Source organism: Triplophysa rosa, linkage group LG19 (assembly GCF_024868665.1).
Source record: "Triplophysa rosa linkage group LG19, Trosa_1v2, whole genome shotgun sequence".
Classification (NCBI taxonomy): Eukaryota; Metazoa; Chordata; class Actinopteri; order Cypriniformes; family Nemacheilidae; genus Triplophysa; species Triplophysa rosa.
In genome coordinates this window covers 8975616-8999000 of record NC_079908.1, presented here as the reverse complement: position 1 = coordinate 8999000, position 23385 = coordinate 8975616, and the positions used below count along the sequence as shown (strand labels likewise).

Genomic DNA, 23385 nt, shown 5'->3' with positions numbered 1-23385 from the left:
CGATTGTATTTGTACCATCAAAAATAAATTGAACATATAGCAATGCTTTAATTTGAGCATTTTATTTGGCCAGTTGTCACAGAGGTTAACTTCTATTTCTTTTACAGAGAAAAGAATCTCTATTACTCTTGACAGATTTTGCATATGTTTCAGATGGGTTTGTGATTTGGTTGCTCTATAACCCAATAACAGGGTACCATATGTAGCACAACAATACAAAACACGTGAAAGCTAAACAGACATTACTAGCACAGAGCAGATAACTGTTCCTTTTACAGGATTTCAATGATGTCATGAAAACTGTTTTCTTAGGAAAATGAGAACGTTGGAAGTAAATGAAGGCCTATAAAGTGATTATTCAAGTCATTAGTAATTCACCTCTTGTAAAGGATTGTCGGTGACAAACACATTGTTTATCACAGACACACTCTCTCACCTCCAAAGGAAACGGATACTGACAGAAGAGAAAGTAAGCCCTTGAGAAAGCGTGAGCCAGCTTTGTTCATTGTCTCGTGTCTCGATGCCAGAGAGGTCAATCACTGGTGTTCATAGTGAGTTCCCAACACGAGTGGAAATGATAGAAACACAATGCACTATTGCATTATTATAATACATATCACTGTGAGTATGGTGAAGCACCAAATGAGACCCCAAAAGCTGGAGATTGAAAAATGGTACGTATCTTAATAGTCTTTAATAGAAATCCCTATAAAGAGAACTAAAGACGTGCCGTGTTAGCATACAATCCAGCCATGAGGAAAACCAAAACTTGATTGTAGGTGCATTACCATCATTTGTTTTGATTTTCTGGCAAAGCTGCAGCGGTGTTAGTGAGAAGATTAAGGCATGGATGTGATGGTGATGCATATCCACCTGTCCTGTCCATGTAGGACCAGTCTTTCTGATTCAGTCCATCAACAGAGCTTGGAGGCACACTCAAAAACACACTCGCATCGTCCTCTGCTATCATCTAAAGCCAGAGGATGACGGGTTTCTGAGTCTTCAGGACTATATGGAATGAACAAGTCTTGTGGCATGACAATGATATATACTGTACAGGTAGAAACAAGCAACATTTGAAATGACACTGGACGAACTGAAAATAGAGGCAGGAAGCTTGATGACATTGTTATTTGTGACAGTGACGTGACTACCTCTCAATGTTAAAAGACTCCTTTTGATGGTAGAGTTGTTGGTTTTGTAAGGTAGTCATGTTACTGTGAGACTATGTCAGGCCCAGACAGAATCAAAAATCAGGTTTTTTTGTCAATTTTAAGTGGCAATTCTGTAAAATACATTTAAACATGAATGTCTCCAAGTGTGTTAAATGGAGATTTAAATCACAGTTTACCACAGACTTACATTTACGCATTTGGCAGACGCTTTAATCTAAAGCAATTTAAGGTTCACCCAAAAAGGAAAATTCTGTCATCATTTACTCACCCTCGAGTTGTTCCTAATCTGTATAAATGTCTTTGTTCTGATGAACACAGAGAAAGATATTTGGAAGAATGCTTGTTTTTTTGCCACCAGAGACTACCATAGTAGGACAAATTACAATGTTAATTAAAAGTGTGTCTAAAATATCTTCTTTTGTGTTCAACAGAGCAAAGAAATTTACCATTCTTTTCTACTATGCAGAATTTGCACAGATTCTATATGGGCCTGCTATACTGCCTGGATGCACATGGTTAGCTACAATATGTTGTTAAACAGAAAGCCTCCAAACACAGTAACTAAAGGTAGAAAAAACGCATACAATAAGAAAACTACTGTAAAAATATGTCCTCGATAATTCATGTCATTACTATTTAACAAGAGAAAAGCGAAGAAATAAAAAACGATAAATTTGCTTCGTACAACATTCTTATGGGCTTTTCAAGTTTGAGAAGATTAAAAAGGCAATGGTTAAATTACTTTCATAATGACGAGGAGCTTTGATGAGGACGTCACATCTACAGCTCACTCAGATTTGTCCGTTTGAAATTAAATTGAAATCTTAACCCTCTATGTGCAATTTAAAAAAAAATCAATTTCCTTACTTTACAGTGCATACGCAAAAGCATATTTGCAAAATGTGTCTCAACAGCACCAAGAAAGAAAATAAGAACACACACCAAATCTATGTACGTATATAAACACATAACCACACCCTAACCATCTGAAATGCAGGATCGGGTTGTCTGAAGCAGTAACTGTACAGAAGCAGATGCCACTATTCTGTTTTTAGGTGTGTGTGTGGCATATGTCAGGGATCTGTAGTCTCGCCCTCTTTCTAGTAAGTGTTCTTTGTTAATAACATGCAGCAATACTTGTAACAGGAAGTTGTTCTAGAGGGACTAGCTATAAAGTTGTCCGTGAATTTATATCTGTGCTTCTGTTAGGTGATGAAATGAAAGGCAATAAAAGCTACATCAGAGAGCGAGAGAAAGGGCGATGGAGACAGAACATTAATGACTAAAAGATAGATCTCTCTAATGCACACTGCTTAAACAGGTTGCGACACTAAATATGCCATATGAAGGCAAGTGAAATGTTAACGCATTTACTTATCAACTCCTATCGGTTCATTCTTTAAAAAACTAAAAGAAAAATGTACAGATGGGGTTACATGTAAAAGTACTGGAGGCAAGTTATCAGTGGTCTGCATTTAAAGCTTAAGCCATAGCAGACATGTCTAAACGCTAACAACGGCTGTGTTCTTTGTGTGAGGTGGTACAGAATTACAGTGGCACACAAGCCCTATTAAAAGCAGGAGTGAACGATAAGGAGTGTAAACTTGAAGCCACTTGAACATGCACCCACAGTTCTCTTCAGTCAAGACCACGGCACGGCCCACACACGAGAGAGAGGATTTGTGATGTATGTGAAAGTGATGGAGGTGGAAGCTGGGTCCTGCTGTCACTCCTCTAGCGCTCCTGCGAGAGTGTCGATGCAGGAGCTGTCCGTGTCTGAGGCCAGCGTCTGTTCTGTTGACATCGATGAGATGTCATTGATGGAGGAGGACTGGGAGGCCGTGGCGCTGCTGTTCACTGTACCGTCTACTATACACAAACACACACAAAGGAATGCATCAAAGTTGTTATGCTAACTTATGAGATTTACATTTATTAAACACAAATAATTTATCAGTTTAATACTGCAAAATTTTCATACACATATTTTATGATTTCTTAGGGTTGGTTATAATAAAAGCATCAGCAATATACACACATTGAAGTCTATTTATACATTATATATTTTTATTTATACACATGTATAGCATAAACTCATTTCCATAGCTATTTAATATATAAACAATTGTTATATAACCTTTGCCTAAACCCTATCTCTTAAAAAAAACATTTTATAGTTTACATAAAAAAACATTGATACATGATGTATATATTACTAAATAAGCTCAAAATCTGAATTGTTGTCTTTCACAAACAATACATAAATATAATAATATAATATAAATAATATAATTATATAAATATAATCATATAGTTTTGGTTCCGATGACATTTACTGTATTAACTGAAAGTAAGCTCTTTTTTGAGTTTTGCCAGGTTGATATGAATTAATATGAAGTTATTTGTTTGTGTTCAGCTGAATAAAGGAATTAAGGGGAATTCACATTAGAGGTCTTCATGGGTCCACTTAGATCCGAAAAGGTCTGAGGTCCGACCCGAGCAGGTTCTAAAAGATTCACGGGTGCCTCGGACACGGGTCGGGTATAATAGTAGTGTCTTCGGGTCTCTGGAATTTAAAATAAATACGTTTTTGCTGAATAGACCCGAGAAGACCCGAACTGTACCGTACATAAACAGTGCGTCGCTCGTGTGTGCGTGCATTTGCCAACCCCCTCTTGCGACATCGTGTGGCTGGATGGTAGGCTAATTTACGTTGAGCCAGACCTTTCAATCAAGAAAACTGGATCAAGCTGGGTCTTCATACTTTTTTGTGTCTTTATCCTGAGTTTTCTGTTGTTTTCCGACTTATTGCCCTATCAATTTCACTTTTATTGACCTATTTAGTTTTTCATATCCACAGGTTTCAACTGAAAGACGAATTCTGAAATCACAATAACACAAAATATAGGCTAATGCGTAAATAAAATGAAAATAAACAGAGAAGCGAGCTGAACTGGTTACCAGGCCACTGGGATTGGTTTCTGTAGCCTACCTCCGATGGTCAGGCTGGTGAGTAGCGGGGCTGCAGACACGACTCGGGTCTAACTTTATTGGGTCTGTCACGGGTCGGGTCTTTCTTTAAAAAAAAAAAATATATGCACGTCGGGTTCGAGGACCCGAGAAGACCTCTAGTTCACATTATAACGATGACTATGAAAATAAAGTTGTAAAAATCGTTCTTAATTTAGGATAACAGCAGGGTTCACATCACAACTATAACGATAAAGATACAGAGAACGATATCGTTGGGATCACTTTCAGAACTATTTTTTTCCAGCTGATGAATGATAACACATACAGTACTGTTAAACAGTCCCTGGCAGATCGTTAATGTTTGTCTATTCATGATCACGATGCAGGTTTTGTGTCAGAATTAAAGACTGTAGTGGTCGGAAAAAGCGGTATGTTTACGGCGGGAAATTATATACTGAAGTTACGCCAAGTCTGAGCAAGCTGGCTAAAAATGTGCTTTACATCCCGGACACGAGCGTCCCTTCAGCCATCAGAGAGAGCATTCAGCCTTTGCTGTGCTTTACTGTCATGTTTTGGAGAAAAGACGTTCGGAAATGAAAATGAAAGCAGGTCATGTCCAGTAGATTCATTTTAGTGACTGTGAACACTGCAGCGCGTGAGCTTAAAAAAACATAACGTTACCGTCCGCTGGTGTGGACACAAATATAGTTATAGTAACAGTTAACGTTATATTTTAAACAGCCCTTTATTCATATAAAGTACATCTGGAATGGTATATTCCTTTAATCATGATTAATGTCAGATTTTTATTTCCACCAAACAATGCAATTGATATAGCTTTGCTTGGATTAGACAATACAAATTTAGTAAATAAAAGTATCATTTTTGTTTTTATTAACTCACCTAAGCACTCGTCTTTCAACACTCCATTCTTGTTCATCTCCTCCCAGTCCATCACTTCTTTATAAATCAGCTCTGCAAGGATAGAGAACATTGTGTTCGTTCATTGTCTGCTTCAAAATATATCAATATTCTGACATATTTTTAACATACTGTGAAGTTAAGTTTGTGTAGACACTTTTTGTTCACTCAAATGCTCTCTACAATGGAAACATCGGTCCCCTTAATATTACCTGCAATCATGCAAGACATCATTTCAAGCAATCTTTCTTTTCTTTTTTAAAATTGCCAACAGTAAGGGACCGTTCTCAAAAACGATCAATTGTGAATTACTTTGCTTTGTTTGATGCATTGATGTCATATTCCACTATAACAGGTAGTTAGGGTGGCTCTTATCGCCTGACTCCTCCCCTTTCTAAAATAGCCAATAGGCATTAAAATCGTTAAACGTATAGGTGGAAAAACAGACTTATGTTTGCTTCTAAATGTTCTAAATGTAATTGTTGTCTTATTTTGGAGCACGCTACCTTATAGACATCCTTAAAGCTAATGTGTACATATTAAAAGCCAAAAAATGTCAGTATGCGTCATCACTCAACAATGATGAACGTTTTCAACATTTTATGTTCCACTATTAATGCACTTAAATATGTTAGTCATTATAATAGATATTTGTGATCAAGCAGCCACCTTAAACTGCTGAAAGACATTCATTACAGCTTAAAGCTCAACAGGGAGTCAATCCGTACCTTTCCATTGCTCAATACTGTGCTCTCTCTCTTCTAACTGCTTGTCTGATATCTGTGGAGGAGGCTGAACACAAGCATCAATCATTACAAATGCAAGTCTCTAGAGACAGTATCTCTCCAGCATTGTAAACGTGCCCTGTAAACGGTTTTAACAGGAGAGTCTAGACAAGGTGACAGGAAACGGGTGCACTGACCGCATCAGCCTCGGCTGGGTCGTACCACACATGGATGTAGGGGTGATTGAGGGCCTCCTGTACGGAGATACGGCTCTCAGGGTCAATCACCAGCATCTTGAACAGCAGGTCCCGTGCTTGACTAGCTGTGCGTGGATAAACGAAAAACCAAACAAAACGCAGCATGTCAAAAATACTTTGTTTTCATCAAAGACAGAATCAAGTATGTTTAGCATTGCCACAAGCTAAGTGAAAAATAAATGCAAGATGGCAGACGAAGAAATTTTGTATATAAATAAACATTACATGCAATACTAGAGCATCCGTGCATCAGAAAAGAAAACTGAGGATGTCAGACACGTCTTACTCTTGATCTTGTCATGCTCTGTCTCTGAAGGAAACGCCCAGTCGGGAAACAGCTCATTAAAACAGACTCCAGGAAATTGAGGTTTGTTCATCACATAGTTCCTGACAGTCTCCATCAAACGATTCATAAACTCTAGAGAAGGAGTTCCTAGTATTTCAATGACCTTATTCCACTGGTCAATGTCTGAGATGAGTTCGGTTAAGGGAGCTCACAGTAATAGAGAAGGGCTTTGGTATTGATGCAGGGACTTAACATAATAGGAAATTCTAGATATGCACCGATATATCTACTAATAATCGATTTTGGTCGATAAAAGCAATTTTATACACTATCGGCTGTCTGTCAATAGTTTAAAAACAGCCGATGATCAGGGCCGATATAAATCCTGTCAATAAAAAGAGCACAGGAAAATGCAATGATTTGTGCTCTGTACATAGAAAATGTTAAGAAACATCACCAGTTTTTGATGTTCTATATTAATAGTCATTACATGAATTAATAACATTCAGAAAGTTAAGAGATATTCATTTAATCTTCAGAATCGGTTTCAGCATCGGCAGATATCACTCTGAATAATCAGCTATCTGTATCGGTGGAGAAATGTTGTATCGGTGCATCTCTAAAAATATCATATGACATTTAAAACAAATAGTTCTAATGACTAACGGGCTAGATACCAGAGTTCTAATACTATTTTTATTATAATATTTGAAATGTGTTGCTAATTTCTTTAGCAATTTTGTTATATGCTTTTGTCATTTTATTATTTATTTTTTTATGTTGCTATATAAGATTAATTTATTTTTATTCAAGTAGTTTTTTATTGTTATAATTTTAGTCTCTTTAACTTAATTCAGTTTATTTCTTAGGCAACATCTGAATTTTTCGTTTTCCAATCATTTTAATAAACAGAAACGTTTTCAAAGTATTAATTATAGTGGACTAAAACAACCTTGGTAGATACTGAAATTAACACTACACAAGCTGAGGAAAGTAAATATTTAGACACCACAACAAACATAAAAATATTAAATAGTAAATAAACTCTGCTAGAACGCGACATAAGGCCAAACAGGAAAACAAAAGGTGTCAAAATTGTCAGTATGAGCAAAACTGCTGATCTGCGAGCCCTACTTTCTCGGGTTAGCAAAGCCCTAGTGGTTCACAATGGGATTGCAGGTGAACAGGAAGGATACGATCAGTGCCCTGAAAAATGACGCTCCCTTTGACCATCTCACCCATGATGCAGCCCACCGACCAGATATCCACTGCCAAAACACAAATTCACTTCATATAATATTTCATGTCTTTATATACATAAACTGAATGAAACTGTAAACTGAATGAAAGTAAAATTAGCTATACACATCATATGCACACTCATTACAACTCGTTATATTATGCATACAGTATGTTTACAAGGGCTGGGCAAAAAAAATCGAAAAAGATTGTTTAATGTTTTTTTTAATGCAGTCGATTCGATATCGATTCTCAAAAGCCGTGAATCTATTTTTTTTTTGTTCATATTTCCGAAGCACTGAACATTTATTAACGCGAATGTTATTGCTACGACTATCCATTAGATCCACTCACTTTTCTTTTTACAACGGGTGGATGTTACAACAGGGAGCATATCGTTCATTCATTGTTTAATTAACATGGCGGATGTGCGTGTGTGTCGCCGAATTTAACATCACCCTTCACATAAAAGTCAGCAGATCATATGATTGCAGCCTCTCTTTACAGTGAAATTTTGCTTGTTATACTGTATCTTAAATGTAAAATAACCTTATTCTGTTTGATCAAGGTATGCGACTGTTCTGTTTCAATATACCCAAGTGTGTTTAAAGTTTAATATACAGGTTTGTGGCTCTTCATTTCAATATGATGATGTTTACTGATCTTTTTAAGAAATATCTATAGGATTTGTACTAAATCTATAATCGTTGACTGGAATCGAGAGCTTGTGAATCGGAACATCAAAATCGATACCCAGACCTAATGTTTACAATAAAATAATTCTAAAAACATTACCATTCTCTTTGTACTTCATGCCCAGGATGACCTCTGGTGCTCTGTAGTATCTGGTCACTACATAGGGGGTCATCATGAAGTTAGTGCAGGCGGTTCTGGCCAGACCAAAGTCTAAGATCTTTAAAGTGCAATCGGACTTCACTACTATATTACTGGGTTTCAGGTCCTGAGGGGAAAGAGAGGAGACATGCGGTCACTGCTCAATGAGAGCCACAGACTTTGAAGGTTACTTTGTAGTACATAACACAGTGGTGTTGCGATGGCCAAAAATGTAGCGTCTGAATGTCAGTGATACTAAGGTCAAATGACTCAGAGAACACCACTGGCGAAGCGTCACGCTGGATGTGCTCTTTGCTCATTGGCTCCCTTGAAAAAAAGGGGGATTCACACCATTCTGCATTGCTTCATAATATATATTATATCTACATTTACTCCATGATGATTATTACAATTCCACGGCCCCGGTGAACAACTCACCCTGTGAATAATACCAGCAGAGTGTAGATGTCTAATGCCACACAGAATCTGGTAGAGCAGATAGGACATCCTCTCATGGTCCAGGTCCATATGGATGACCTGACAAAGGCTAGCGTCCATCAGCTCCATCACCAAGTACCTAAATAAAATGACAGATCTGTCAGATTTGCTGAGCTCATTTTCAGTACAAAAGATCTACGGCATTTCCATGCATACGTACTACTGACTTGCATGTCTCAAGATCAATACTCAGAGCAAGATTTTTATAAAGCTCAGCAATATAAGAAGTGCTTTTGTCAGGAGTCGTAATTACTTATGATTTAATAACATCATTTCGATCCGAAAGCTATAATTAAAACGTGCAGCAGGAGGACAGTATTGTGGTCTCAGCATCAGCAGAACTATGAATGTTAATAACCACACAGAGGGCCAATGCACCAGTGACCCGAGGCCATAAAAACTCAGCTTCAAATATAAGGTAATAAAAATGCATAAACGCTGGAAACATACAAATCCTGGAATTCTTCCAGTGACTTTTGAGGGGTGAAGACGTTCAGCAAATGGATAATCTGAAAGAGAGAGGCAAGATGAATTTAATAAGAAACTAAATACATACAAAAGCAACTGAAGTGTAAGTCTGGGTAGAAAAATAAAAGTGAACATACGTTCTTGTGATTAACACACTTCAGCAGAACCATCTCTCTGTAGGCCCGTTTTGCATGGGTCTGGTTCTGAAACGGCCGGCTCAGTTTCTTCACGGCAACAGGGATGCCAAGTGCGGTGTCCAGAGCCGAACTTGAAAGATATAGGACACAGTCAATGTTGTGAACATCAACATCATTTCACTCTGGTTGCCAAATGTTCACATAAAACAAATCACTTCTTTTATCATGCAATATGCATATCGTCGCTGTCGGGCGGAAACCGCCTATGTCCAAATTTGGTCAGTTTCATATTTTTTCACAAATCGATGCTATTGGTCAGTCCCCATGTGGGTCTGTTATTTTTACAAATTATTAACCAATCTAAAGTGTTGAAAATAGCTTGAGAGCAAATCTCTTAACTCCATTGGACACTTCAACTGTCTGAGAAGTCTCGTAACTCCACCTCTTCTTCACTCCGCAGGAGCCTCTCAACATTACGTCTCCCGATTGAATGTTTTTTAGACAATAACGAGTGAAAATAGTTAAGTTAGATGCATTTGAGTAAGTCTGTTTTGTTAAAAATCGATAGCTGTAATGCTTCGGTGCAAAAGGAAGCCCATGAGCCACGAAGGTAAATTTGCGAGCAGATTCGGCTAATTTCCGCCTATTAGACAGCCTAGTCAGCTCATCGTTTTTTGTATTACATCACTTATAGTTCTTAAACCTTTAAAATAGAGTTTAGGAAGATGTATGTAACCACAGTCGTTAGCTTTGGTTAACTATTGAAGCCTTTTCTCTTGTCAAGAGGCTCAACGCGACCGCCGACTTTATTTGCGTGCAGATTAATTTCCGCCTATATTAGACAGCCTGTTTAACGATTTATTTTGATATTGCATCACTCATAGCTCTAACGTTTAAAATAGAGTTTAGGAAGATGTATGTAACCACAATCATTAGCTTTCATTAGCTATTAAAGCCTCGTCTCTTGTCAAAAGGCTTTGATGAACACTGCTGGCAGCAGCGACGTCTGTGTCCGTACCATTCTTATCAACGACAGCGTAATCTCGTAACTCCCTGCTCCCAAGTCATAAACCTTGTATCTCCGATTAAACATGGTTTTGGGGAAATGTTGTGTTAATGTTGGTACACAACAGTATATGATAGCAATATAAGGTATAATACCAACTTTAACAATACAATGTTTAATAACTCAAAAAATATGCAGTTTTTTTAATTTCCTGAAAAATAATGGTTTTGGAGATACGAGGATTCAGCCCGACAGCGACGATATACAAAGTGCCATTGGGTGAATGTCACAAGACTTGCCAAAATTCAAAAGAAAAGACACATTTAAAAGGAAAATATAATTTTTGTATTGTATAATTACATTAATAACGGTTTCTTAAAGTAACAGAAATGACACAGAAAAACCAACAGATAACCATCCAGAACACATCCCAGTTTGTCATTGGGCTACACATAGCCCACATTCCCAAAATCCCCAAAATGATGGTTAAGCTTATGTTGCTTGGATTGGTTGGAATGCTTAAACAATCAGAGCAATGTCTTACAATTAACAATAAAAAAAATATTTTCATTTGTCTGTGCATATAGAGCAATTTAACATTTTAAAATGTTATAATTCACCATTATTGGTTCTAAAAATAGGCTTTAATATAGTCACAAGCTGTAACTTTTGCCTCTCTATCGCCATCTCTGTTTAAAACATAAAATTGCAGGTTACTTTGCACACTTACAGTATCTTTACATTAGTTGAAGATGTCAAACTGACTTTTCCCATGAATTCGCACCTAACAGCTCAAATTATAAATCATTATTATAGTTTTTATTAGGGCTGTCAAACGATTAATCGCAAGCAGAATAAAAGTTTGTGTTTACATAATATATGTCTGTGTACTGTGCATAGTTATGTATAAACACAAAAACATACACATATATTTAGGAAATATTTAGATGTTTTTATTTATATTTACCAATAAACGAAATTATATATAAAAGTTTACTAATTTTAATATTTCATATATTTTTTAAATATACAGACGTGCTCATTGAAATAATGCTTCATTCCTCCTGAAGAGTGGTGAAATTAAAAGCCATTGTATCATGTATACTTGCATGCCTTTGGTATGTCATAGAATAAAGCAAATAATCTGTGGAAAGAGATGAATTATTGCTTATTCTACAAAGATATTCTAAAATGGCCTGGACACATTTGTTGGTACCCCTTAGAAAAGATAATACATCATTGGATTATAGTGATATTTCAAACTAATTAGCTTCTTTAATTAGCATCACACATGTATCCAATCTTGTAATCAGTCATTCAGCCTATTTAAACAGAGAAAAGTAGTCACTGTGCCATTTGGTATCATTGTGTGCACCACACTGAACATGGACCAGAGAAAGCAAAGGATAGAGTTGAATTTTCTCAGAAAGAAAATAATAGACAAGCATGGTAAAGGTAAAGGCTGCAAAGACCAAGCAGATCGATGTTCCTGTGACAGCAGTTGCAAATATTATTAAGAAGTTTAAGGTCCATGGAATTGTAGCCAACCTCCATGGGCACGGCCGCAAGAGGAAAATCCACCCCAGATTGAACAGAAGGATAGTGCCAATGGTAGAAAAAGAACCAAGGATAACTGCCAAAGAGATACAAGCTGAACTCCAAGATGAAGGTACATCAGTTTCTGATCGCACCATCAGTCGCTTTTTGAGCAAAGTGGGCTCCATGAAAGAAGACCCAGGAGGACTCCACTACAAAAACATAAAAAACAGACTGGAATTTGCTAAAATTCCTATTGACAAACCACAATCCTTCTGGGAGAATGTCCTTTGGACAGATGAGTCAAAACTGGAGCTTTTTGGCAAGTCACATCAGCTATATGTTCACAGACGAAAAAAATCAAGCTTTCAAAGAAGTGAACACCAAACATACAGTGAAACATGGAGGAGGCTCGGTAATGTTTTGGGGCTGCTTTGCTGCATCTGGCACAGGGTGCCTTGAATCTGTGCAGGGCACAATGAAATCTCAAGACTATCAAGACATTCTGGTGCGAAACGTACTGCCCAGTGTCAGAAAGCTCTGTCTCAGTCGCAGGTCATGGGTCCTCCAACAGGATAATGAACCAAAACACACAGCTAAAATCACCCAAGAATGGATAAGAACAAAACATTGGACTATTCTGAAGTGGCCTTCTATGAGTCCTGATCTGAACCCTATGGAACATCTATGGAAAGAGCTGAAACTTGTAGTCTGGAGAAGACACCCATCAAACCTGAGACAGCCGGAGCAGTTTGCTCAGGAAGAGTGGGCCTAACTACCTGTTAACAGGTGCAGAAGTCTCATTGAGAGCTACAGAAAATGTTTGCTTGCAGTGATAGCCTCTAAAGGTTGTGCAACAAAATATTAGGTTAGGGGTCCTATCATTTTTGTCCATGACATTTTCATTTGTTTTATTATTTACAGTGTTGGGCAAGTTACTCTGGAAATGTAATTGAATTACTGATTACTCCTTTTAAAAGTAATTAGTTACACTACTCGTTACATTACTACACCCCACCCCTCAAAAACACAAAATAACCTCTTTAGCCTTCTCAAGACTAAACTTTATTGGGAAGTGCATACTCTACTCTATCTCGTCTTTACTTATTTTAATACATTCTTTCTGCTTATTCCATACTAAAGCCTGTCTTAAATAATAATAATAATTAAACTCTATGACATTTTAACTTAAAACATTTTTTCATATGTTAACTAGTATTTCTAAACCTGCATACTCCATAATGTAAAAAGTCTCTCCTTAGTTTCTTATAACTTGTATATCTTAACTAGTGCTTCTTCATATTTCTATGATGATTTCTTCATCATTTAACAAATATAACAGCGTTAGAGCAGCAAAAACTAGTCTGACAAAACATAACATGTTGCTAATAGCAGCCTGGCACTCGACAGTAGAAGTTGATATATTGCTCTCCGTGCCCGGTGACATTACTTTCTCCAGAAGTTTAACCGTGCTGAACTGCCCTTTCAGGTTGTTTTTCGCGGGAGAGAGGGTTTTGCTTACCTCCACATGACCGACAACGCACAACAATGTTCTTGCCTTTGACAGAAATAAACTCAAAAATAATGATTGTATTTCCAGCTTCAGAACGCATACGTTTCTCTCTCCATGCTGAGTTTGTTTTCGCTGGTAGTACCAAAGATTGTCTTGTGAAGGGAGATGTATGGGTCTGTAATACTTACAACTGGAGCATAAAGGCTAACATCGATCACGAGAGGCACCTCAGCCAATCATATCCGGTGTCTAGTCTCCTTGCCTGCGTTCCGCGCGACGATAGCATTGGCCGTTAAGAGTTTTTAGCTTAAGGTGGCAGGCTTTCCATGGAGTGGCTTTGGTAGTACTTTCCGCGCAGGCGCGTTTCAGTTTGATGACGTCACGGGTGCGACAGGCAGGTATCCAGACTTTGAAAAAACTATTTCGCTTTTTACAATTTAAATGATAAAACGATACAAAGGCAACGATGTAACGTAGCTGTAACGTATAGTTACCTGGGCTTGGAACTATAATCTAATTACTATTTTAGGAATTATAACAAGTTAAATTACTCCGTTACCAAAAAAGTAATCAAACTACAATAACGCATTACTGCCTAACACTGATTATTTATAATATTATAAAAAATCATAAGCAAAGCCTGATTTCTATTATATATGGAATAAACAATGGTAGATGCCAATTACTTTTGTCAGTTTCAAGTTATTTCAGAGAAAATTGTGCATTCTTCGTTTTTTGTGGAGGGGTACCAACAAATTTGAGCACATCTGTATGCATGTATGTGTATGTCTGTATGTGTTTATAAATACAAAATTAATATGTACAGTACACAGACATATATTATGTAAGCACAAACTTTTATTCTAAATGCGACTAATCGTTTGACAGTCATACTTTTTATTTACTCACACAACACCTGATTTTTCAGGTGGACTGCAGCTTTAAGAAAAACACATTTCTTTATTTCAAAATGTGATCTTAAAGGAGTCATATTGCACGGCTAAAACGAATATTATTGTTTGATTTAGATGTAATGCAATGTGTATACACCATTTAAAGTTTAAAAAACGCTGTATTTTCCACATACCGTGCATGTTTGTATCTCCTCTTTGCCCCACCTCTCTGAAACGCGCTGATTTTTTACAAAGCTCATCGCTCTGAGGTGTGCTATGATTGGCCAGTTCACCAGTGCGTAGTGATTGGTCAAATACTGCAAGCATTTCACGGAAATGTAACGCATCTTACCATATTCGGAACATCAGGTTCCAAAGCAATTGTACTGACAGGCGATACAATGAGATTTACAATTACGCCACCTTAACTACGTGTAGATTTGGGAGGTCTTAGTCAAATCATGTTACGAAGTTATGTAGATTAGAAGGGGTGTGGTTACACGAGGCATTTCAGGCAAGTCTGGGTGAGCATTCGCTTTTAGATAGAATGCATCTTCTGTTCCCACACTTTCATTTGTGCAAGTTTACGTGTCTAATACATGCATGGGCAACTTATAACACACCAAAAACACAGAAATCACGTACTTCCGCCATATGACCCCTTTAAGTACTATTTTCCTCACTCTGCTAAAAAAATGTTTTCCTGTCATTAAGGTAGCAGAGCAAACAGTGTTTAGTGTCCATCTGGGTAAACAGTTTAGACATGCCGCAAGCTGCACAATCCCCTCATTACCACAGCTGTAAACCAGAGATCTAACTCTCTAATGAGACAAACATCTGCTACAGCAGACAGGCAATGCCCTGAAGGGCTGTTAAATGATGACATCACTACAGCTTGGCTTCTTTGTGACAATTGTGATTCTGATAGCTTTACTCACCAGACGATACCCTGAGCACCAGATCCGATGGCACGGAGCTGCTGGTACCTCCTGAGCACCGTAAAGGTGGAGTCGCCCACCTGCACGCTGTAGAACTGCCCCTCCCCCTCAGTCATGGCTCCTCCCACCGAGTGCCTCTAGATTAATCAGACCTGAAAAAGAAAGTGCAGGTTAACGTGAGATGCTAAACCAATGACTACATGCTGAGCTCACTCCCCTGTGTTAACTGCACGGTGCGTGGGGGGTGACATTACCGATGACTCATCCAAGGAGAATCAGATATAACACACGGTCATACTGAGCAACCCAGGACAGCTATAAAATGCCATTAGAGAACCGAGCCAGAGATGGAGCACAGAGATAATGATACGGGTTAGGATCAGATCCTGCTGGTTTAAATCTCAATTGGTTAAAATAAACACATAAATAAACACAAGCACAGGTCTCGCTTTCCTCATGAACAGTCAACAGAAACAGAAAATATGCAAATGAGAACGATTTTTGGGGAATTCAACTAACTGTGTTAAAATGAAGTAAATGACAGTTCAGAGAATAAGAGAGAAACCAAACAGATCTGAAGCGCCGACTCTAGTCTAAATGCAAATACTGAGCAAGAGCAAAGACTCCCATCACAGCAGACATTAAATCAACTTTCTAATAGGATACTTCAATGGAGTTATCAAATCTGTTCGTAAAAGTCAATACAAGCATGTAAACAAGTTTTCCTGTGGGATACCCTCTTCTTGTTATTTTATGAAAGAAAGAAACCCCTCCAGTGATTTGCAACTTTCATCAAAAATGCAAAGCAACATCCTTTGGTGACTCATCCGTAAACAAAACCAAAGCTAAAGCACTGCAACTTTCGTTCCAACAGGCAAAAACAAAGCAAACACTGATTTATATTTCATTTAAAAAAAGATGAAACAGTGAGTCTTAAAGCAATCTGATCTAATTTCATGATGACTGAAAATTATCTCTTTAAAGAGAGCCCAATAATCCAATATTGTAATGGAATCCAATCGTAATTGCAGCATCAGTGTTTGGCATAAAACATGGTCACATGATGCATGTTTAATAATGTGAATGTTTTAAATCTTGATGTTGTATATTATCTTTTTAAATTATTTATAACCCACTATCAAACCGGTGCAATGCGCAGCTGACGCTCATTATCACTCAAGTCACCGGCCTCACGCAGTTCCTTCACGGACCTCGTCCCGCTCTGCTTGTCACAAACGTCTTGCAGACAAATTTTCACTAACGACAAGATCAAAGCTAGAGAAAGGATACAAATTCTTCGTTGAACAGTACCTGTTTGATTATGAAGGTAAGTTTCTTTTTGTGTTAGCGAAGGTGCTAGGATAAGTACTTGAATACGTGTTCTGTACATTTCTTTTACTGTTGTTAAATTCCAGCGCGACGGCAAAACAGAAGGAATTCTTCTTCTTCTTGTTTGTTGCAAGACGGATGTTATGATACACTGCTTTGCGAAAAGGCGGAAGTTAAGTGACGTCATTGTGAAAAGGGCCTATAGCGCTTGAGCGTGAGCTCTGTCAGAGTGTTTCATTGGTTGAATGTACTGAATGAATACGCCCTTCACTGAATGAACGAGTCAATTGAGTCAAAATGAGACTGAATGAACTGGTACAAGTCGTTCATGGTCTAATATTCTCTGTGTTGTAAAAATGCATATCCAGTGGTTACTGAACTTTTCTGAAAAATAAAGGTAATGACCTGGTTTAATTTAATTCTAAGGTAAAGTAAATTATGTCAAAACAGTTAAATCTTTGTATGGAACATTTAATTACACCATTTAAATGAGTTAAACCAGATAGATTTTAGTAGACTTAATATAATGTAGATTTTGTCGACTAAAACTAAAATGATGGGGATGACTAAAATATGACTAAAACTAAATTGCATTTTAGTCGAAAGACTATGACTAAACCTAAATCAAAATTTGCTGTCAAAATTGACACTCGGTGACAAACCTGCAGTACAGCAGGTTCAGTTAAGCCTTAAAATGTTAAAATTCTTTATTAAGTTGTATGTGCAACAAAAAAAGTTACTGAAATTGTTAATATTTTGAACATAAATGTTATTTGAATTTCAGTTTCATTTTTTAATTTTGTTCAAATTAAATATCGAGATATGTACGGAATCGTGAGCTGAGTGTATCGTTACACCCCTACACGGAAATGCAGCTATGAGTTGACAACAACAACGATTTCACAATGCAATACTCTAAACCTATATCTAACACAATTCCTTTTAATGTGAACCACTACAAACACACCGACACTATATCTTACTAAACTTGTCCCTGATAGCACTTAAATGGACTCGCAAAAATGACATCTCAGCTGATGCATTGTGGCCATTCTTCTTATCTTTGTGATGCTGCCTGACGGGCAAAAGCTTGATGAAGATGATGCAACAGCACTTTTCCATTTCTCCATCCCTCCTCACACCAGATCCGTTCTGCTCTGACTATAGCACATGAGTCAGCTTGTACCCAGCCTGAATTACAGTCATGCTGCTAGGACATGCTGTGCTAAATCACAGTCAAAACGGCCTGGCCGGTGCTGCCAACAGGACCATTCCACTGAATTTTATCTCCGTCTGTGAGACGTTTCAGGCAAGCATTTCTTCATACTACTATGTTATTTCACAATAAATGTGGAAATTAGGGAGAGATTTAGGGAGACATGCTGTAAACGCAGCCTCTTTATCTTAAATCTGTGGGAAACAACACACTCATGTCTCAATTTAAACCACGTCGTTCTATGAGTCTGAAACTATGCTGTGTTGAAATTTTTGATCAGAAGGGCTCTAGTCACACAGACTCCTCAAAACCACTTGGTAAGCATTCAGTACTTTGACTATTTTTACTGTATAAAGGAAAACTGCAGTGTACCATCTACTTTCAGTTTAATAGTGCGGCTACAAAGTAAAAGCATAACACAAGTCTCAGAACACAACATTTTGTTAATGGCAATAAATAAACATTGATCATTTAGACTGTTTTGTCTAAACTCCAGTGCTGTAATATTGCTCTGAATTTAGGCATTTGTTAAATGTAGGAATGTAACGATTCACCGTGAACCAGTTGAAAATCGATTATATGTGATGATTCAAGTCTGTTGAGATGTTAAATGAATCGCAGTACATGTTTTGAACAGCAGGGGCTGCTTTGTTTATTGCAAAGTGGATATGCTGATATTTCTTAAAAAGTAAACATTAGAAAAGGCACAGACAAAGTTTTAGTTTGTTTATATTAATGAGACTTTTGTATTTTTTCATTTTTTATTTGATTTGAAATTTTTTAAATTTAAATTTAGACAAAATTTTATTAGACATAAAATATATTTTTATTTTACAAAGAAATTGCAGCATTTGAGAAATAATAAAAGGGCCGTTGTTTATTTCTAATTTGCCTCAACTCATTGAAAAAAATTGCACCGTGAGATCAGAATCGTGAATCGCATCGTGAGCTGAGTGAATCGCTATCCCTAGTTAAATGACAGCTTGCTATTTACTTTCTTATCAAATATAAGAAAGTGATCATTTACATTACTCATATTTATTTAACACAAATACAGGGGTGTGACAAAATAATACCCAATGTTAATATGTGTATGCTACTGTGAACAAAAATATTGCATTTATCTTTTGTTACTATATTGTCTAGGTTGTAGTGTTGTCAAAAGTCGGTACCTAAAAATAAAAAAGTTGGCGGTACCTCATTTTCATAAGACCCGGTAGCACTGACGTTCCGGGTCAACCGGGTACTGATGCTCTGTCTGACAGGTTGTCAGTCGGAAACTTTTTATAAATGCAATAAGAAGTGATGAGCGGATAAGCGCTGCTCCGATCCACAAGAAATGCGCACAGAAATACTTCAGATGGTCGGATATCAATAAATACGTAATCCGAAATAAAGTCAAAGAAACTCACTTTAAAATAATATACAGATATTATCCTTGTAATGACTTTATTGCAAAATTTAAAGAAGGGTATTCACCAGTGTTTTTGTAAAGATAAGTCTGAAACAATTGTACATTTATTTTTCAGTTGCTCTTATATTAAAATGTTTTGGTTTAGGATCTCTTTGTTGATTTTTAAGACGTTTTATAAGTTTATTAATATAACTGACAAAATGGTCTTGTTTTTGGATTGTGATACTGGTTCTTTGGAAATAGATGATATTCTTAAAAGTCTTATTCTACTTGGAAAATACCATATACATAAAGCAAAGTTTTTGTCAATTACGAACAAACAATAGCATAGCTGTTAAGACATCTCGGCTACTGGAAAAAATTCTTAATGTTTTAGATGTATAACAGATGTGGGGTTTTTTTTGGTTATTTGCATTGAGCAATTTTGTACTATTACATATTGTACTTCAGATAAGACTTCTAATTCTGTTGCGTTTGCATTATGAATATTGTATCATATGTTAAGTTAAAGGTTACATTAAATTAAACATCCCTGTTTGCGTGTTAATTTGTTAGCACCAATGCTAATCCAGTCAAGTGTCCTTATTATCCATTTAATGCTTTTATAACTGTAATGGGGTAAAATAAACGGGAGAACATGATGGGGTTTACAGTACCTATTTTATATAGGCTTATCTGAAATCTATGTGCTAGAAAACTAGCATACTAACTGTATGACTAGCAATGTGTATGTCTTGGGTAGATAACTCTATTAGGTTTAAAAAGCCACATTTAAACTAAAGAAAAATGGTGGCACAGTGTGGCACCGGTCCCCCACAAAATATGCTTTTTCCCCCTTGTGTGCCCCCCAACAGCACAGACTGATCAGAGTATAACAACTGCAGGAGCAATTCGGGTGCATTTAAAACCTCTCGCGCTGTACTGATGTCATAATCTGCAGCGCTGTTTGAAGTAGAACACAATGGTTCAATACCAATTATTTCCCGTATATTTATGACACCATTGAATTAATGTGCTGTCAATTTTACATTGCTCAATGCCATGGGATTAAAGTGCTGTCAATTTCACAATACTCAACGCCATTGGATTAGAGTGCTGTCAATTTTACAACCAATGCTAAACGCCACTGGATACGCTATACACACTGGTGACGCGGAATACACAGCTCAAACAGGAGAAGCGCGATTTCGCAGGCTGCAGACCACGTCTATGTTCCTGTAAATATTAAATTAAGTATGAAATACGTTAATGTATGTTGAAAGCTTGGTTGTGTTATTCAGCCACGATGCATCAGCGCCGCTTAAAATAGAAATCGGTATGTTACGTTTCTTCCTGTTGTTTCAAAGATATAAAGGCACAATCACTGCAGTAACATGGTAAAGGCTAAAATATACGTTAGGGTTTTAAGAATGTTAGCGTTCTGACACTTTTAATTTTAAGATGTAGAATAGTAAATTTGAATAAACAAACGTTATTGCAATAGGGCTGTCACGATAAACCGACGATATCACATGATTTATGCACAGCTTTTGAGTGAAGTACGGGAAAATGCTGCTGCATCCGAAAGCCAGAGGGCGCTCTCGTGCGGAAACTCCAAATACGCACTGCAGAAGAAGACCATAACACGTTCTTGAATCTAGGAAATGCCTATGGACATCTTTTTATCACTGTTACTCAAGCCTCATCAGGTATTTTTATGATAATAAAGTATATTTATAATGATCATGTTTGACGGGTGTTGCTTTTTCAAATGCACATTATAAGAAATTCAAACTCGCACTGCTTTTAGATCGAGCAGCATTTCCTACTGATCCCAGAGCCGTGCTTCACACGGACAAGCTACGCATCAATAAAATAATCGATGCCTTGCATATCGCAGCCAACTTGATTTCAATAGGATTTAGTGGTATCGCGAAAAATTAACATGCAGCCTAGTCTTATATATTTTTTTCGTTTGCAATGTCCAACAACAGCTTCACGTTTAAACGATTCTGTCTTTAATCAGATGAAAATATGGCTATTAAATATACTATTTGAGTAGTACTGATGATTAAGTTAGAAGTTTGTTTATTTTTAGACAGAATTTTGTCCCAAATGAAACGGGCACAAAGTCAGGCACAAGCAGAAGGACATTTAAGGATACTTCAAGAAGAAACCATGTCAAAGACAGGCAGATGCAGTACAGTGCAGCACAGGTCAGAGCCAGCCAGAGAGGGCCAGTGAGGACTACACCAGCAGCCACAGGTGAAAGTCAGAACATGAGCAATTTTTACAAAAAGTTCACACGATACCACTTCATAATCATATATTAACCATTTAAAAATGACAATTGAAAAGAAGTTGAGAACAATTATTGTCTGTTTAATGTTTTTTTTTTAAAATAAAAACAGAGATGTGTTGTCCAGGTACTTGTGCAGTGTTATTTTTATGTCATCCCACTATTGTTGAGGCACATGACTTTTCCCATGGCCCCCCTGACTGGTTCTTGGTCCTCCCTGTGCCACCCTATTAAAAAAAAACTAGAATCGCCCCTGCTGCAGAGTCAGACAGAGGCGATCCTTCCTATACGCAGACTCCACAAGTTGCGTAGGGTCGCTGCACCACCAGGGGGCCCCCTTGAGTACCGAATCAAAAACACTGTTGTAAACAAGACCCTATATTTTATAACTAGCGGATTCAACTTTAGAGGAATCATTCGGAAGTTTTAAAGACCGGGAGGTCTTAAAACATGTTGAACATCATGTGGGTAAGTAAAACATAACACAATTTTGATTTGAGATGAACTTTTCCTTTAAGGCAAATGATGATTGCCCTATTAATCGAAATATCATCCATTTCTTCAGTGTTCTTATTTTTTGTCCAACTCTTGTGCATACATAAAAATTGTAGCTAAATGACAACAAAAGTACATTATCAAAGATAATAATAACATCCTTGATTGATCGTTTCCTTGGAAAAACAGAAGACACCACATACACATGATGCATTTTATCACAGATCTCACAGAGACACCTGTGGCTCTTTACATGTACTGTGTTGTATATACTGATCAAATACAAACCAAGACAACGTCCAGCGTTGTTTCAATGAGCCAATAAAACAATTAACGTTACCACAGTGCCGTAACATGTCAGGTCAGATGCACTCCATGTCTCCACCAGCAGCAGGCTAGCTAATTTAAAGACAACTAGCTACAGCTGACCCAAACATGCGTCATTTATTGGGTCCTGCTAGCATATGTCAGCTTTATTTTGTTAATGTTTAGTCACTAATGTGTGAGTCCTGCTCGTTTCGGCCTGATCCAGCGCGAGGCCGGAACTCGCTGCAGATGTGTCGCGCGCTGCTAACTCCACGTCAAGCTCTCGGAAAACTGCCGCTCGCAAACAACATCCCCTCACAAACACGCGTTGTCCTGTGGTTCGTTATTAAAACTATAATATGCACGTTATACGGTAACAGAATCACCCGCTGACACTGTTTAAGGCGGGCGAATTGGTGCTAGCTGTGTGCTTACCTCCTCTTTCTCTCCTCGCACTCCCCGGTTCACTTCACTCCCATACATACACCAGCGAAAAGATCCTCGCGGAAGTGCTGCCGTTTATCGCATTTACTTAAACGCCGAGATGATGATAATGAAAAAAGGTCCTCTTTTTTTAAGAGGTTTGACTGTGAAAGTCACAGTATCGCACGTCTGACAGTGGCATGACTGCAGGGGCGTAGGTTGACGGGACAGTAACGTTTCGACGGAGCGCTCGCGCTGGGCAGGGGATGACGTAATGGCGCACTCGTCAGGTCTGATCGTACTTTTGATGCAGGCGGAGAAGTTGCGGGAAGTGCGGACGGATCAAAGTGTTCTGCGTAGGATGGTACAATATTTGGCATCTGCTGTGTCTTAAAAACAGACGAGCTGAATCACTGTATACATAAATGGTATTGAGGATCCTTACTGAAATGGACGCCGGGCTACAATGGGCAGTGCATGCTTAGTGTACCCTCAGATTCACATTGACATAGGTTTGATGTTAAA

The 23385-nt window shown here is 37.6% G+C and overlaps 1 protein-coding gene across 3 annotated transcripts; it reads right to left on the bottom strand.

The window, feature by feature from the left end:
• Window positions 1–41: 41 nt before the first annotated feature.
• Window positions 42–23327, bottom strand: mapk9 (mitogen-activated protein kinase 9). 3 transcript variants are annotated; one of them, XM_057360035.1, is made up of 12 exons: window positions 22873–23327; window positions 15400–15551; window positions 9514–9643; window positions 9359–9417; window positions 8849–8987; window positions 8372–8537; window positions 7534–7605; window positions 6338–6520; window positions 5992–6116; window positions 5798–5849; window positions 5052–5123; window positions 42–3044 (listed from the first exon to the last, which is right to left on the bottom strand). In XM_057360035.1, exons 2-12 carry the CDS (start codon window positions 15513–15515, stop codon window positions 2902–2904), a joined length of 1257 nt encoding a protein of 418 aa, XP_057216018.1. In that variant the 5' UTR covers window positions 15516–15551; window positions 22873–23327; the 3' UTR covers window positions 42–2901. The 3 variants fall into 3 exon arrangements, with proteins under 3 accessions (XP_057216018.1, XP_057216016.1, XP_057216017.1); XM_057360033.1 differs by having other exon boundaries at window positions 5798–5861; window positions 22873–23321; XM_057360034.1 differs by having other exon boundaries at window positions 42–3041; window positions 5798–5861; window positions 22873–23320.
• Window positions 23328–23385: the final 58 nt, after the last annotated feature.

Bases quoted from the DNA above. Each gene is read 5' to 3' on its own strand.
- mapk9 (XM_057360033.1), bottom strand. From the start codon at position 15,515: ATGACTGAGGGGGAGGGGCAGTTCTACAGCGTGCAGGTGGGCGACTCC. The intron at 7,606-8,371 runs GTAATGTTTTTA...GTGTTTTGGCAG, and splicing joins CATGAAGTACAAAGAGAATG to TGGATATCTGGTCGGTGGGC. The intron at 3,045-5,051 runs GTGAGTTAATAA...GTTTGTGTATAG, and splicing joins GTTGAAAGACGAGTGCTTAG to TAGACGGTACAGTGAACAGC.